This window comes from Uloborus diversus, chromosome 6, assembly GCF_026930045.1.
Source record: "Uloborus diversus isolate 005 chromosome 6, Udiv.v.3.1, whole genome shotgun sequence".
In the NCBI taxonomy this organism is placed as follows: domain Eukaryota; kingdom Metazoa; phylum Arthropoda; class Arachnida; order Araneae; family Uloboridae; genus Uloborus; species Uloborus diversus.
Genome location: NC_072736.1, coordinates 61,301,931 through 61,316,468, shown reverse-complemented (window position 1 = coordinate 61,316,468; position 14,538 = coordinate 61,301,931). Strand labels below are relative to the sequence as shown.

General features: G+C 33.2%; 1 protein-coding gene across 2 annotated transcripts in view; it reads right to left on the bottom strand.

The window, feature by feature from the left end:
• Positions 1-14,538, bottom strand: part of LOC129225193 (extracellular serine/threonine protein CG31145-like) — a 213,879-nt gene that overhangs the window by 89,571 nt on the left and 109,770 nt on the right. Inside the window, exon 2 of one of the 2 annotated variants that reach the window (XM_054859760.1) lies at positions 12,347-14,034. In XM_054859760.1, the coding sequence (XP_054715735.1) occupies positions 12,347-12,786 (440 nt within the window). In that variant the 5' untranslated portion in view covers positions 12,787-14,034. Of the gene's footprint in view, positions 1-12,346; positions 14,035-14,538 lie in introns of those variants that run through there. The other variant, XM_054859761.1, reaches the window with a different exon arrangement.

Here is a 14,538-nt window from a genome sequence, read left to right as displayed (position 1 = left end):
GCATGCAATATGAATACGATTTAGTTGCTGCTGAAGCGGAGTATCATTCTAATTGCTACACTTCATTTCTAAAGCGTTCTGTAGGTCTTAAAGCAGGTCGTCCTGAAAATCCCGCTGTTACTATGGCGATGACAGAAATATTTGATTATATTGAAAATAATGATGATTGTCAGTTTTCACCGTAAGAACTAAAAAATATTTGTAAAACTGAAATCCCAGATGATAAAACAATCAAAAACAGATTAAAGTTAAGGTATGGCAATAGAATGATTATAACCGAGAAACGTGGAAGTTTAGCAATGATTTGTTTACACTCAGCATGATATACTGAACAAAGCTTGGTACGAAAAAAAAAAACAGCAAAAGAGGAAAGATTTAGGGTACTAAAGACTGCGGCAGAAATTATTCAAAAAGATATTCAATCTGTCGTGTGCGACACTAACAATTATCCCCCGCCATGTCAAATGTTTGAAAATATTAATAGTGACATTCCGGAGTCATTGCCTTATTTTTTGGAGCAAATTATTTTAAAAAGAAAACGATCTAAATTGGAACATTTGAAATTAATATGTACTAGTGTCAGCCACTGTATTATGGCTGCTGTTCGTCCTAGATCTTTCATCTCGATATTACAATTGGGTCTCTCAGTTTTTTTTCATCGACGATTTGGATCTAAACGTTTGATACAAATTTTCTCGTCTTTTGGTTTAAGTGCTTCGTACAATGATACTATGGCGTATGAGGCGGCTACAGTTTTTAACCATCAGCCACATATTTTACCACCAGAAACCGGGACATTTATTCAATACGCAGCAGACAATGCTGGTATTAACGTACACACTTTAGATGGCCATAACACTCTACACATAATGGGCATAATCCAAATTATTACTCCTAGAAGTTCAGTTTTAGCAGAAGATCCTTTATCGCGAATGAAACAAATTATTTCAGCGAAAGATTTTGCAGAAAAAGCTCATGTGCCAACACAAGAGTACCACAATAATGGTGTAGTAGGATATAGTAAAATAACTGCTCAGAATTTTGCTTATGAAAGTGATACAACTTCTTTCTTACTCCGGAAAATAGATTTGTTATGGTTGTATGGGAAATGGAATAATTTATCGCTATCAGGTTGGAACGGTTATATTGAAGATTTAACAAAGAATAATATGAATTTTTCAATGTCTAGAATTTTGTTCTTATCATTTATTCACCAACCTGCAAATAACTACAATAGTATGTACACTATTTTACTTTGTGCTTTGGAGAATACAAAGCATTACTTGTTACTTTTGATCAACCTTTGTATGCAAAGAGTAAAAAAAATTGTTGCTGCTGCACCTGTAGAATCTGATTAGGGATAATAGGTACTGAGAGGCATCTTATATCCGTTAAATAAGGGATAATGTTGTACTTGTTTCACCATTTTCACATAATTTGAACCAGAAAGAGTTGAACTTCATATAAAAACGTCTTTTCAACATATTGTATAATTTACAAATTAATATGCGCTTTTTATAATAACAGTTATGTTTTGAAATAATTGCAAAATAAAAAAAAACATTTTTTGACCTTTGACCGTGCATAAAATGTTTATATTAAGTGGGATCGATGGGGATTTTTTATATTTCATTTATAATTGTGTATTTTGTGTCTCTGCCAACTTTCAGCTCTATGTGAATTTTTCCGATGTTTTAATTTTTTTTTTGTTTATTTTGACCTTTGACCTTCCATAAAATTTTTAGTTCAAGTGGAATCGATGGGAATTTTTCATATATCATTCACAATGATGCATTAAAAGTCTGTACCAATTTTCAGCACTGTATGAATGTTTTCAATTTTTTTTAAAAAAATTTCAATTTTGACCTTTGACCTTGCATAAAATTTTTAACTCCACTCGGATCGATGAGGACTTTTTACATTTCACTTATAATGATGTTCTTAAGGTCTGTACCAATTTTTAGCTTTATGGGAATTTTTCCGAACTCGAATGTCTATTTTGACCGGGCTATGGGTGGCGTGGTGGTGAGGCATTGGCCATCCGCTATGTGGTTCCGGGTTCTGGCCCGCGATGGCCAGTCGGTTGATTTTCAAGATGCAGAAAATCGTCAGCGTCCATGTCGTCTGTAATGCGGCATGTAAAAAACCCCCTGGGTATTCGTTTGGCTTTGAATGTCCTCGGCAGAATTAAATCCCTAGTGCAGTTTCGCATTGAGAGAGCATAAGTGTCTCCATTTGGTGGGAAACTGGACGTCAAAATTATTGCCATTGACATCCGCGTCTTAATGGTGGCACATAAAAGACTAAATGGATGCCGTATCAGAAGATCGCACTAGGTCTGCAAAAACCTAAATAACCTAACTCAGCCCCATTAGAAAGAGGGGAAAAAGTTTCAGAAATATTGCTCAAATTCGAAAAATTACGACACATCTGTTTAACAGTGATTGTTGGGTGAACCTGAACACTCTGGAATATACAGTGCTCAAAAACTCATTCAAGTATAAGCAAAATTAATTTTCATTAAGACTCGATGACAAAGAATATGCATGATTTAACCTAAGGAAGACATTTTTACCTTATAAAACAAGCGACTCAAATTATAATATAGTTAACGTATTAGCAAAAAATACAGACTAAAAAAATAAAAAAAAAATACAGAAATACGTTTTTTTTTTTTTTTTTTTTTTTTTTTTTGCAACGTTTAATGCATATTTCTAATTTTTGGAGTCTGCGTATTGGAAAAAAAAAAACGAGACTGATTCTCTGAAGCATGAAAACTTCATAAATTCCCCAAAGAAACAGAAAATTAGTTGAAAATGAATAGCAATTACAGCAAAAATGTTTGCTCAAAAAATGATTTACCCCCAGTTTCGACGACATTTAAAATTTCCTCCCCCCTTTAAATATATCTGTAAGTATTATTAAAACTGAAAAACAAGAACGGCGGGGGGGGGGGGGGGGTATTCCGTGTCGGCGAAAATAGGGGTTGAAGGAGCACCAAAAAAATTGGACAACTAAGAAGAAGGAAATAGATCGTTTACTTTTACGTGGAACAATGAAAAAATCAACAATATTGGAAGTTAAAAATTTCAAAACATAATGCATGTTTCGAGGCAACAAAGAGTCCCCCTTGCGAAGAGATATTTTTAAATGCCTGTACTAGCATATTTTAAGCAATAAAAATCGAAACATGTCTCAAAAATTTTAAACGAGCGAATTTTCCCGCTTTGTATTTTGGAATTAAAATTTACTATCGTGGAAAACAGGGAAAATAGCATTTGAATGTTTCATAGTTAAAAAAAATAGAACGCATCTCTTCCCTATCATCTTTCATTTTATCCCTGAAAAGGTACTTTTTGATTTTTATAATCTGAAAATTAGATTTTATAATTGGGTTTGTGTGTGTGAATTTTTATGGAATTTGTCATTGTAATTGTCTTTATTACCTTATATTTTTAATCCCCGACGCAACAGGGAAGGGGATTATAAGTTTGACGTGTGTATCTGTCTGTGGCAACATATAGCTCTTAAACGACGAAACAAGAGATAATTTTCTCTCTCTGTGTGTGTTACGTTCTGGTAGTGTCCAGCGTTGTCCTGATAATGTCATGGGCCGTCATATTACAACGGCATTGATGCGATTCTTAAGATCTTCTAACGCTTTTGGGGGTGGAGTACATAAAAAAGGTCATTAATGTGCCCCCAAAGCACAATAAAAACAGGTGAACATCACGCGTATTGTAGCGCACAAAAAAAAAAAAAGGCAAACTTATTTCTTGCTTTGCCATTTTAAAAATACTGCATTCTTATTACAACCTGGTCAACAGAATTCCGAATATTGATGAGTTTGTGGTTATTCTTGAGCAAACCACATATTCAAATGACAATCGATGCTTTTCTATGACTTTTTTTTTTAATGTGTCGAAGACTTTTCGGGCACCCTGTATCTCTGGGCAGCTATGCAAGTGCTTCTTCGCTTTATACCAACAAATACAATGTACTAATTAAATATGTGAAGGGTTGTTAAAACAGAAATTGGGGATCAAAGTTACTCTGAATGTACTACAAGGAACTAAAACAGATAAGGAAATAATTTAATGATATTTCCCGAGGCAGGTGAAACGTCAAAGCTGGAAGCTAGTATAGCACATCACAGCAGTGTACAGAATTTTAAAGTTTGAAATATATTTTACGAGCAGTAATGGTTGCCTTTGCAGATTAAAAGCCGCTTATCTTTTACGACGATGAGTGTTGTTTAAACATTTGTTTCAGTCGCTAGTGTAATCAATCGCGCGGAACGATACAAAAGAATACATGAATGAAATCCGTTTCCATCGTGTCATGGAATTTTAATGAAAAATCATCTCGGTCTCTATGCTTCGCAAACTTTTACGTACGACTTTTAGGCTTTTTTTCGTTTCTCGCTGTTGAATATAGTTTTTTTTTTCCACTTTTGCTGTGCTTATTAGCTTATTATCCTGATTTGGCATCCTCATTATCGCTCGTGCTAAATATCTTTCAAAAACATTTCATTGATTTAAATGAATCAATTATACCAACATTTTGAAGCACAAAAATTGAAAACTACTGCGGACACGTTTTTCGGTGTTACAAGGAACACCTTTTTCAATGCAAAGAAGAATCCAAGAAACGTTTCTCGGATGATTTTTCATCCAGAAGCTCACACTTCTTCGCATTAAAAAAGGTAACACGAAACACGTGTCTGCAGTAATTTGCAATTTTTGGGCTTCAAAACGTACGTATAATTGATTCATTTAATTTTCAGCACAAAGGTATTGATCCGTTATTTCAATAATTTATTTTGAGAGCAATCGTTTTTTAAGCATACAGTCTAATTATCGTGCTTTTAGTTAAAAAATATGCTATGATATGTAATTATTGTGCTTCTTGTGTTAAGTTAAAATTTATTTTCTTCTTTACTGAATTGTAAAGTTTCGATTTCGTTCAAAGACTGATTATTCGTTCGAATGATATGATATTGAGTGACTTTCGATTTTTCTTAATTGTCAGTTGTTGAATGAGTCTTTAGGAGTCAATAAATATAACTGTCATGTTGAAGAATTCTTGTTGAAGAATTCTGCTGAATAATCAATTGTCAACGATTCTATAATCAAATGGTTCTGCGAAAAAATAAAAAATCAATCAATGGCCGAACGATAAATAGTAGAGCACTGCCGAACTTCTAGACAGATAAAATAGTTCTAGACAGCTAAGTGGAAATTTATATTGTAAAACATTAAACATGTATTGTAAAATTGTCCAAAATATACATGGGTCTTGGGTCATTCTTCAAAATGTGTAACTTTATTGTCACACGCCTTTTACAGTAAAAACGTTAAAGAACAATTCATTTAATGATGCTTTTTAATTTCATCAAAAATATATCTATTTAAACCTACCAACAATTTTTTAATAATAATTTTTGTTCTAATGTATTTTTGGTTCACAACATGTGAATTCTCACCTCCGTGGCATGTCACACACCTTGTGTGACTGTTTATGTTGCTTAATAACTTGTTTAATTAAAAGTATATACTTATTTATTTATTATAACTTTCACAAGTGTCTCCAATACTAATTGTTTAAGTTTTTTATAATTTTTTAATATTATGTTTTAGTTTGTTTTAGTAGGACAAGGAGTCATGTCACACAATAAATTCTCACCTTCATTACCTAAACACAAAATGCCATTCCTCATTAACAAGTGGCAATAATGACATCAAATTTTATTTTGTTTATTTTCAGCCATAGTTGAAGTTGTGAGATTTTTGTCGAAAAACAAGCAGATAGATTTTGCTTTAAAAACTTTGGTTATTCTGACTTCTCACCTCCGTGAACTTGAATTTCAGGGATACAAATTAATGAAAAAAAAAAAAAAAAAAAAAAAGAAGTGAACATGTTTTCATGTGCTTAACATGTGCAGATTGTAACAACGAAAAAACAAAATTTCCCTAAAAATTGTATCTATTAGGCCTATATTAATGGAAAATTCCTCACCTCCGTGACAGATCTTATCGATATCATTATTTTTGGGGTTAAAATAAATTATGGAGGGGAAATAAATCAATAATAGGCATTCTACCAAAATTATAAATTGCCAGTATATCCTCAAATTTACTAAATACTATTTTTAACATACATTTGAAAGTACTAATTAAGCCGTACTTTAATATTATATTCCCACTAATAATATTACGAGAGCTTAATATTATGTTCCCAATAATCAATTAAAATAACTGATTGTTTGCACCAATTAACAAAATTACTACTTTGATATTCAATTGGTCTCGATTTTTAAATATTAAAGTGTTTTTCTTTTTTTTTATTTCCGTGAACAAGGCATTTTTTAATTTTTTTAATTTATGAGTAAAATAATTGGAACTTAGCTGGGCCATTGTTTATGGTTCTAGTAGGTAACACTTTCTTGTAAGAATGAAAAAAAAAAGAGAAAACAATAGGTTTCGAAATTGAAAAATATTTGCGTTCAAAAATTACGTTTTCTGGAGAATGACCCACATAAATGTATAAAAAAGTCAACACTCTCGCATATGTTTTTAATTTTCAAAACGCTCATCTTTGAGCAAAGCTGCGTTTTAAAATTCAAGGCGATTTCACTTTTTTTAGGGTAAGTAGGCAAATTTCAGGTCAGCCTGTGAATGGCATGGAGTTATTCGGCCTACATAGTCCGATCATGTTTATCGTCAAAACTTGAGAGAGGCCAGTAAAGACGAAACCAAAGGAATCAGTCCGGCTCTGGGCAGAAACGATGTTTGAACTCATTTTATATAGTAATTTCCTTCTGAAATTTCCGAGTCGGTTTTACAATATTAGTAGTTCTAGAAATAACAAAATCTCTGAAAAAAATAAAAATAAATCAAAAATGAAGTATTTTAAATAATTGCAAGAAATTCTATTATTTAACTAGTAAGTTAGAAATTGGCAAACCTAACAGCTAAAAAACGCATCATCCCCTTCAATCAAGCAACCGGTTGATCATCTTTCCATATAACCGGTGGTAGAACTGAGTGATGAATGACGATGATCAATCGAATATAAAACCAATGAATAATTCTAGAATTTTGTTAATGTATCAGTGTTGCTAAGAACATAATTAAGGCCATCGGCAGCCCTATGTTTTGCGAGGCCCTGGGCAAAGACTTTTTGCGGGGCACCAAATTAAAAAATATTAATGGTTGTATTAATTACAGGGATGTCCATCGCAAAGAGTGATGCCCCCCCCCCCCACGAACGAGACACCTCAAAAAAGTGGGAAAATATCTCTAGCTTCTTAATAATCTCAGTGACTCAGTTTCAGTCATTCCTCCCGGCTACTTGGGCACCCCTTCAACATTATAAATAAAACGAATCTATATTAATATAATTTAATCCTAATTATACTTAACTAAAATTAACAAAACATTTTTCTTCGATACAATCCCCACTTTTTACATTTAGGAGTGACCTTGGAGGGAGGGTAGTATCGACAAAATGATTCAGAGACCACCTTAAATGTGATATAGAGTATTCTCAGTGTGGGGGGGGGGGGACCGGGGGTTTCTCCCCCGATAAAAATTTTGAAACATATATATACAATTCTGCGTTTTGAGACCTTATAAAGCATAATTCTAACTACAAAATATCAGGAAAAAAATAGGCAAACCAAAATTTTTCCTCGCATCTGCTTTTGGTCAAGTTGATTTTGGATCATCTCCCAAACCCAAAGAGAAACAAAATGATCACTAGTAAAAAATGCATTAAACTCTTAAAAGAAACGGGGTGGAGATCTAAAAGGGAGGTAACGAGGGAGCAAAATCACTGTCATTCAAACCATTTACAGATCACATTGGATAAGAAATAAAGTTGAAGCGCTTTTTAAAGTAGACTCAAAGAATTATTCAATTTTCTATCATTTTAATACTTTATCGTATCGTTTTATCGAAGTTTTCTAAATCTGTAAGAAACTTCTGTTTTAAGTTTTTATTTTTTTTTTCTACTATTGTAGATTTCTCCTCGCATCAATACTTTTTCGAATATAAATAGTGTGTAAAAAGAAAAAGAATAAAGATAGAGCAATAGTTTTTTTCTTGTGCTAAATAGATTAACAGTATGCAGAAGAAGTTAGATGAAAGCAAGCAGTAACAGAAGAACTTCCAAAATACTGAATTTGGGATCAAATAATTAACAAGATATGAAACATATGAATTATAAAAAAATATCTCAGGCTATATGTTACAGAAACGTGAGAACCATGATTTATACATTTTTGATGCAGCTTGTAGCAAGAAGCTGAATTTGGCAATTGGTACATTTTGGTCTTTCCCTTATTCCCTCACATTCATTAAAAATTTTTAAATTCAGGGTTAGTTACTACAACAAATATTCAAGGTTTTCGAGCACTTGAAAATTAAAGTTTTTTTTTCAAACTTTTCATTTTTTATAGGAACGAATCATGTATTTTTCGGGAGTTGGAGTGTGACCGTTGAAGGCCCCTAACAAAGCTATGTCTCTAAGCAATAACTTGTTTAGCTTATAGTTAAATCCAGGCCTGCTAACAACAATACGTTAATTTAGAGACAAGTGCGGTAGAGAGGTGGGGAGTCAGGAAGAATGGGACAGCTGCATTAATAAGCCGAAGTAAAATGAGAAATTTAAATTTCTATTAGTACGGTAGTTATAGCAGCTTCAGACTCTCGCTTGACTCTACTCCGTATCTGCAACATCTACTGGACAAGATATAAATATTTTTTCACGCTTAATTTCGGCTTATAAATGCAGTTGTCCCACTTCTCCTACAGTCCATTTCGTCTCGACTTTCCCCTAATTATTGTAATTATTAATACGTAAGTAATTAAGCATTTGGGGAAAAATAAAGACAATTATAAAAACTAATAAAATTAACGCAAAACATCATATAAAATATTGCTATAACTATAACTTAATAAGAAAATGTGTTTAAAGCGGCCACGTAAAAATCTCCCAGGAGCGGTCACATTTTTCGCAGACCGTTGCCCATCCTCTGGAGCAGTGGTTGAGAATTCCTGTTTTAGAAGACATTTAACAGTGAACTTTCAAGGCAGAAGCAAAAATCCCTCCCCCCCTCCGGGAAACAACATCTGGGATTAACTTTCGGGGCCAACGAGACCGTTTCAGCCTATAGCTAGAAACTTGGAGCCTGACCATTGGGGGGGGGGGGGGGGAGGGCAAGCGTGCACATTGAAGTAGTATTAGTGAATGATTAAAGGGGGACTGCCGGTTCTTGACGGACCCTGTTCATCCTTGTTTTGCACTTATAATGGGGCCTCACGTCCAGCAAAGCATTCAACTTGGTCAAAGTTGTTCTAAAAAGACGTTAAAAAATCGGGAAAAAAGTTTAAGTACAAGTCAGCGCGGGGCCCCCCAGCCACGGGGCTCTGTGCGGCCGCACGGACTGCAAAGCTCTGGAGCCGCCCCTAAAAGCCGATTACTCCATGAAATCCATCACTTTGCGTAGAATACGAAGAGAATCCCTCTGCTTAAGCGACTTTCCTAACTCGCTTAGCAACAAGATGTTTCATCAGTTCGAATGGGGTATGTTCAGTGTGCTGATAAGGGGATATAAAAGCAAAAACAGCAGCTTCTTCATTTTTGATCAGTGCCACAGTATTGAAAAAGCACCATCAAAGCGAAATCCTTTGGTGCTGTTTGCATGTTTCTGATATTCAACTCTTCTCGTAATCGTAAAGATCTCCCACCATACTCTACGGATTTTATGCATGGGACACATTTTTTCTTTATTTTAGCATTATGATTTTTTCATTAAAGATACACCTGCCTTAAGGTAACTCTATTGCTTTATAAAAACTCATTGTTGATTTTCAGATAATGTTAACATTTAAAAGATTCTCATTTCTGGCTTAATATCTATAAAATAATTAACTTCTTCATTCAGCACCTGGAAGTCCAAATATACGTAAAATTTATGATCTTAATAATTAAAAAAAAAAAAGGTAACATAAGTATTTTAATAGCAGCAAGCATATTCCGGTAATGAAAGGGAAGACCAGTATTTCTTTTCCAATCAACCACCATCCTAAACTGTGGCCTAAACTGGCACCGATTTCCTTCCTTTCTTTATTTTTATTAATGTTGTTATTATTATTATTATTTTGTTCAAAATGCGTTGACTGAAGAGTTTTTTATTTTTCAAAATCTTTCTTTCTTTAGAATAATTCTATAAGAAATTGTTTAAATGTAGAGTTATTCAAAAAAGAAACCCTTTGAAAATTGATTGTTGGATTAAAAATGATTTTCAAGCCTCATTTGATGACCGAATATTTGATTACAAACTCATTTCAAATGATCAGTCAACAGCCAGTCGTCCTTTCCTAATAATCAACCACCATCCCATTATGTTAGCCTAAATTGGTACCGATTTTCTTTTTTTAATTTTATTAAAAATACGTTGGCTGAAGAGGTTTTTGTTTTTCAGAAAACATTAGTTTTTTCTAATAATTCTATAAACAATCGTTTCAATATAGAGTTATTCAAAAAAGAAACCCTTTGAAAATCGCTGTTTGGGTTTAAAATGATTTTTAAGCATCATTTGATGATAGAATATTTGATTACTAAATCGTTTCGAATAATCACTCAACAGGAAATTATTTGAAAGTCAGCTTCTTTCGAACCGAATAATTCTTCCTAAAGAACTGAAGGGCTACGGGGAAGAACGATCAATGTCCATTTTTCTAAAAAATTATGGTTAACCTACGGGAACATGTAGATTATTACAGACAGTATTCAAGAAAAATATTATTCAGGCAAGAATCATCATAATGAGTGAGTTTTAACAGGAAAGAATGAGACTAACTTGGAAAGGAGTCGAGATTTCAAGCTGAAAAACGTAATGAGGGAAATTTGAGCATGGTGGACTATATGATCATTCTTCCCCGTTGCCCTTCAACTGTTCTTTCAAATCATTCGACATCAGGTCCTCCGATTACGCATACCTCGATCCTACCTTTCACTGTATGCTTGTGTAAGTGTAAAGGCTATATGTTATAAGCGCTTCGTTCAATATATGATTTTTCTTATCAAATCACGAAAGCTTTATATTTTGCTCTGAAGTGATGAAGTAACTACTACAAGCATGAGGTTCGTGCTGTAGTATGTTTAAATGGTTTATGTGTCACTTTTCGATAATATTTCCAAGACGTGGAAAAATACGAGGAAGATGGGGGGAAAAAACGATTAAAAAGACATTTTCTCCAGCTACATTAATCCTTATTCTGTGTAAAGGTCATTAAAAGCGAACATTTTTTCCTTTCGTTAATGTTTTTTGCTCGAAAGTTTTGGTCATTAATTCCATTTTTTCGACCAATCGGTTCTTCGTTTTTCTCCTTTAAGCAGCACATTTGCTTTAAAAAAGATCAATTTTTAACGCCTTGAAATTCAAAATGAATATTTAAATGAGTACAAAAAATAAATTAAATAAGCTAACGAAGGTATTTAGACATTGAAATGAAATGAAATTCTCGGTCAATATGAATAAAAACATCCTGTTACATAAAATAAACTTCTTGTAAAATAGCACTAGAAAACTATATTGCAGATTCAGTCGTCAGGAAATCCTTTCAAACACATCATCAGTTCTAAAAGTCAAGAATGCTTCAATTCATGAATACTTGTAGCATTGAATCTTTCATTAATACACGTATCGATTTCTTTTCTGCGGAGCTCAAGTCATTATTTCTGAGAAAAAATTCATGAAAATTTTTGAACACAATAAAAAATCATACTCTTTTCAGTGGAACTCGCGTCATTATTTCTGAGCAAAACTTCATGAAAGTTTTTTAATACGATAAAAAATCGTATTCTTTTCAGTAGAGCTCAGGTCATTATTTCTGAGCAAAACATAATGAAAGTTTTTGCACACGATCAAAAATCATATTCAATACAGTATTCGTAAAAATTTTTCAATAAACGATTAAGGAAAATAAAATTGCCATTTTGTGGTTGGCACGACCTGTTTTGATGATTCTAGAGTGCTAGGTAAAGATACAGGCATTGGACAATTTGAAGTATTTATTTTCGAGCCATATTTGTAAAAAATAAAAGCAAAATAAAGGAAAAAACATTCAAGTTATCTATAGAACATGGGAACAATCTTCAAGTTATAGGAGTTACCAAGCAATCAAATTAGATTGAGACAAAATTTGTTATAAGTAGAAATGTGATTTGAATTCTTATGATATGGAGAGAAAAAAAAAACTATTAAGCAAGACCTACTACTTTCTATTGCTTCTTAAATACGAGCTTTAATCAAAATACATATTTCAAAAGCACTTACCTGTAGGCTATCTTGAGTATGTCTCCCAGGTTCGGGTTCTCCGGTTGCAGAGAGAACTTCGGAGGCCACCGCATGAACTGGCGAAAGTCTTTATTGAAGATAGAATATCTAAACAAATCGTTGTAATTGTCTCTGGGACTTTCCGTGGTGGTGGTGGTGAGCAGTATGTCCGTGGCGTTTTCCACTGCCTTCGAATCCGCAGCAACCTGTTGCTGGTGGTTGTTACTCGCCTCCCCGGAAACCTTCGAATTTTCCTCCCTGTTGAGGAACCTCCTCTGGAGGAACTGTCTCCCGTGTACCCCCGTGTGAGACTCATCACCGGGCAGTCTGTTCATGATATGAAGCTCAGTCTCAATCACCAAGAGCACGAAAAAGACCAACACGATGCCACAGGCGATGGCCACGAATCTTTGGCGCAACTTCATCCTCGAATAGGACATTGGTATTTGGCAGGCGATCTCGTTTCAGAACATGGCAAAAGGGGCAGCTGATTTTGCTGCTTCAGCAATAATGTAGAATGTGCACAGTATCCGAAAAAATACAAAAAGTGTTTTTTTTTTTTTTTGGTCTTTTCTAATTTATTTTCTTCAAACGTTCCTTATTATGTACAAAAATCAGCTGAAATGCTTCTTTTTAAATGTATCCTCTGTTGAAAAATTAAAATACTTTTTCAAAGTTTTAGAACAAATTCTTATTTACATTTCTTAAGGTCTGTATAAAATAGTTCTGAAGAGTAAAAGCGACGAATATATAAATAAGTTTTAAATTATTTCCAATCCAAAAATGGTAGTAAATCAAATCCTCCTACATTTCAAACACCAGAAAACACAAAACCAAACGATCCCTCTAATTGCCAGCAAAAATGTCTGTAGAAAATTTAATAAGATTTGTCTTCCTCAAGTCAATTTTTTTTTTAAATTTGTGTTAATTTAATTTTGTTTAAAGATCTCAACTAAAGTAAAAGTATGTAAATAAATAATGGTCCCGCTTGAGTTTTAGCTCATGGGCATGGTAGTTCGTCTCTAAAAACAAGTGCGCGCCATAACCCTATCTTACCCATGTTGAAAAAGAGTACTCCGAATACCGATCCAATGCTATATAGCAACACGTGGTCTTCGAACGAGAAGCCCGGTGGATCGCCTCCTCGCTCGACTGCGCAGAGGCGGTGCCATATCAACGCCAGAAGTGATGGAATTATTGCAGACGTGCAATTCCCTTAAACAAATGCAGGAACCACTTCATGCTTTTGCAAGCGTCTTGTTTTTTTCATTCTTCGTTCCTTTGCGTTTACTATCTCGAAGATGCGTTGATAAATCTGCATTGAAGTTGAATTACTTTTTTTTTCTCAGTCTGTTTTGCTTTTCATATGGTTATTATTTTTTTTATTTCCAATTTTTGCAGAAAACATTCAACAATTGGCAGATGCAAAAATATTTTTTCCAGTGGATTATTCAATCAAGAGTTGAAATTTAGTTGTCTTTTGCTATAAATATATGGTGTTGAGGAGAAAAAATACTTTTTTTTTCTTTTTCTAATTAATTACTACTTTTCAAAAAGTATTTAGCCCTTTTTTTCTTAAAGTTACGTAATTCAACTAATTACAACTTCAGGTGAATATTCTATAGTGAATAACAAATAGCACAAATCACTTCTCCAGGATATTTTTGCAGAATTCTTCGTCACAGTGGCTGAAAGGAGAAAATAATCAAAATTATTTTTTTTGAAAAGTTAAAAAAAAATATCAACATTTTAATCTTATTCTTTAAGATCAAGTATTTATTGCTGAGAACTGTTCTTAGGATTTTAAAAAGCAATAAAAATATAGCTATTTTCTTAATTTTAATGAAAAACTTATTTTTAAAAACAAATCAATTAGTATACGAACTAATGATAATACTAAAAAAAGGGAAAGAATAGTGTGATTATTATTTTTATTCCTTCACAAAATTTGTTTTTAATATTTAGTCAGAATTTCCGACAAACATCCTGAAAATGCTGAAAGAGATATAAGTCAAAAATGTGAACTTTCAGACACTACAACTATGTTTTTATGATTAAATGCTTGCATTCTTTGAATATTTATATGATCGTAGAGATCGTAATACAAAGAATATTTCGGAAAATGTAAAGCAATATTCACGAAAATGTAAATCATTAAATAATAGTTGAAGAAAATTTCCGAGCACAAATAC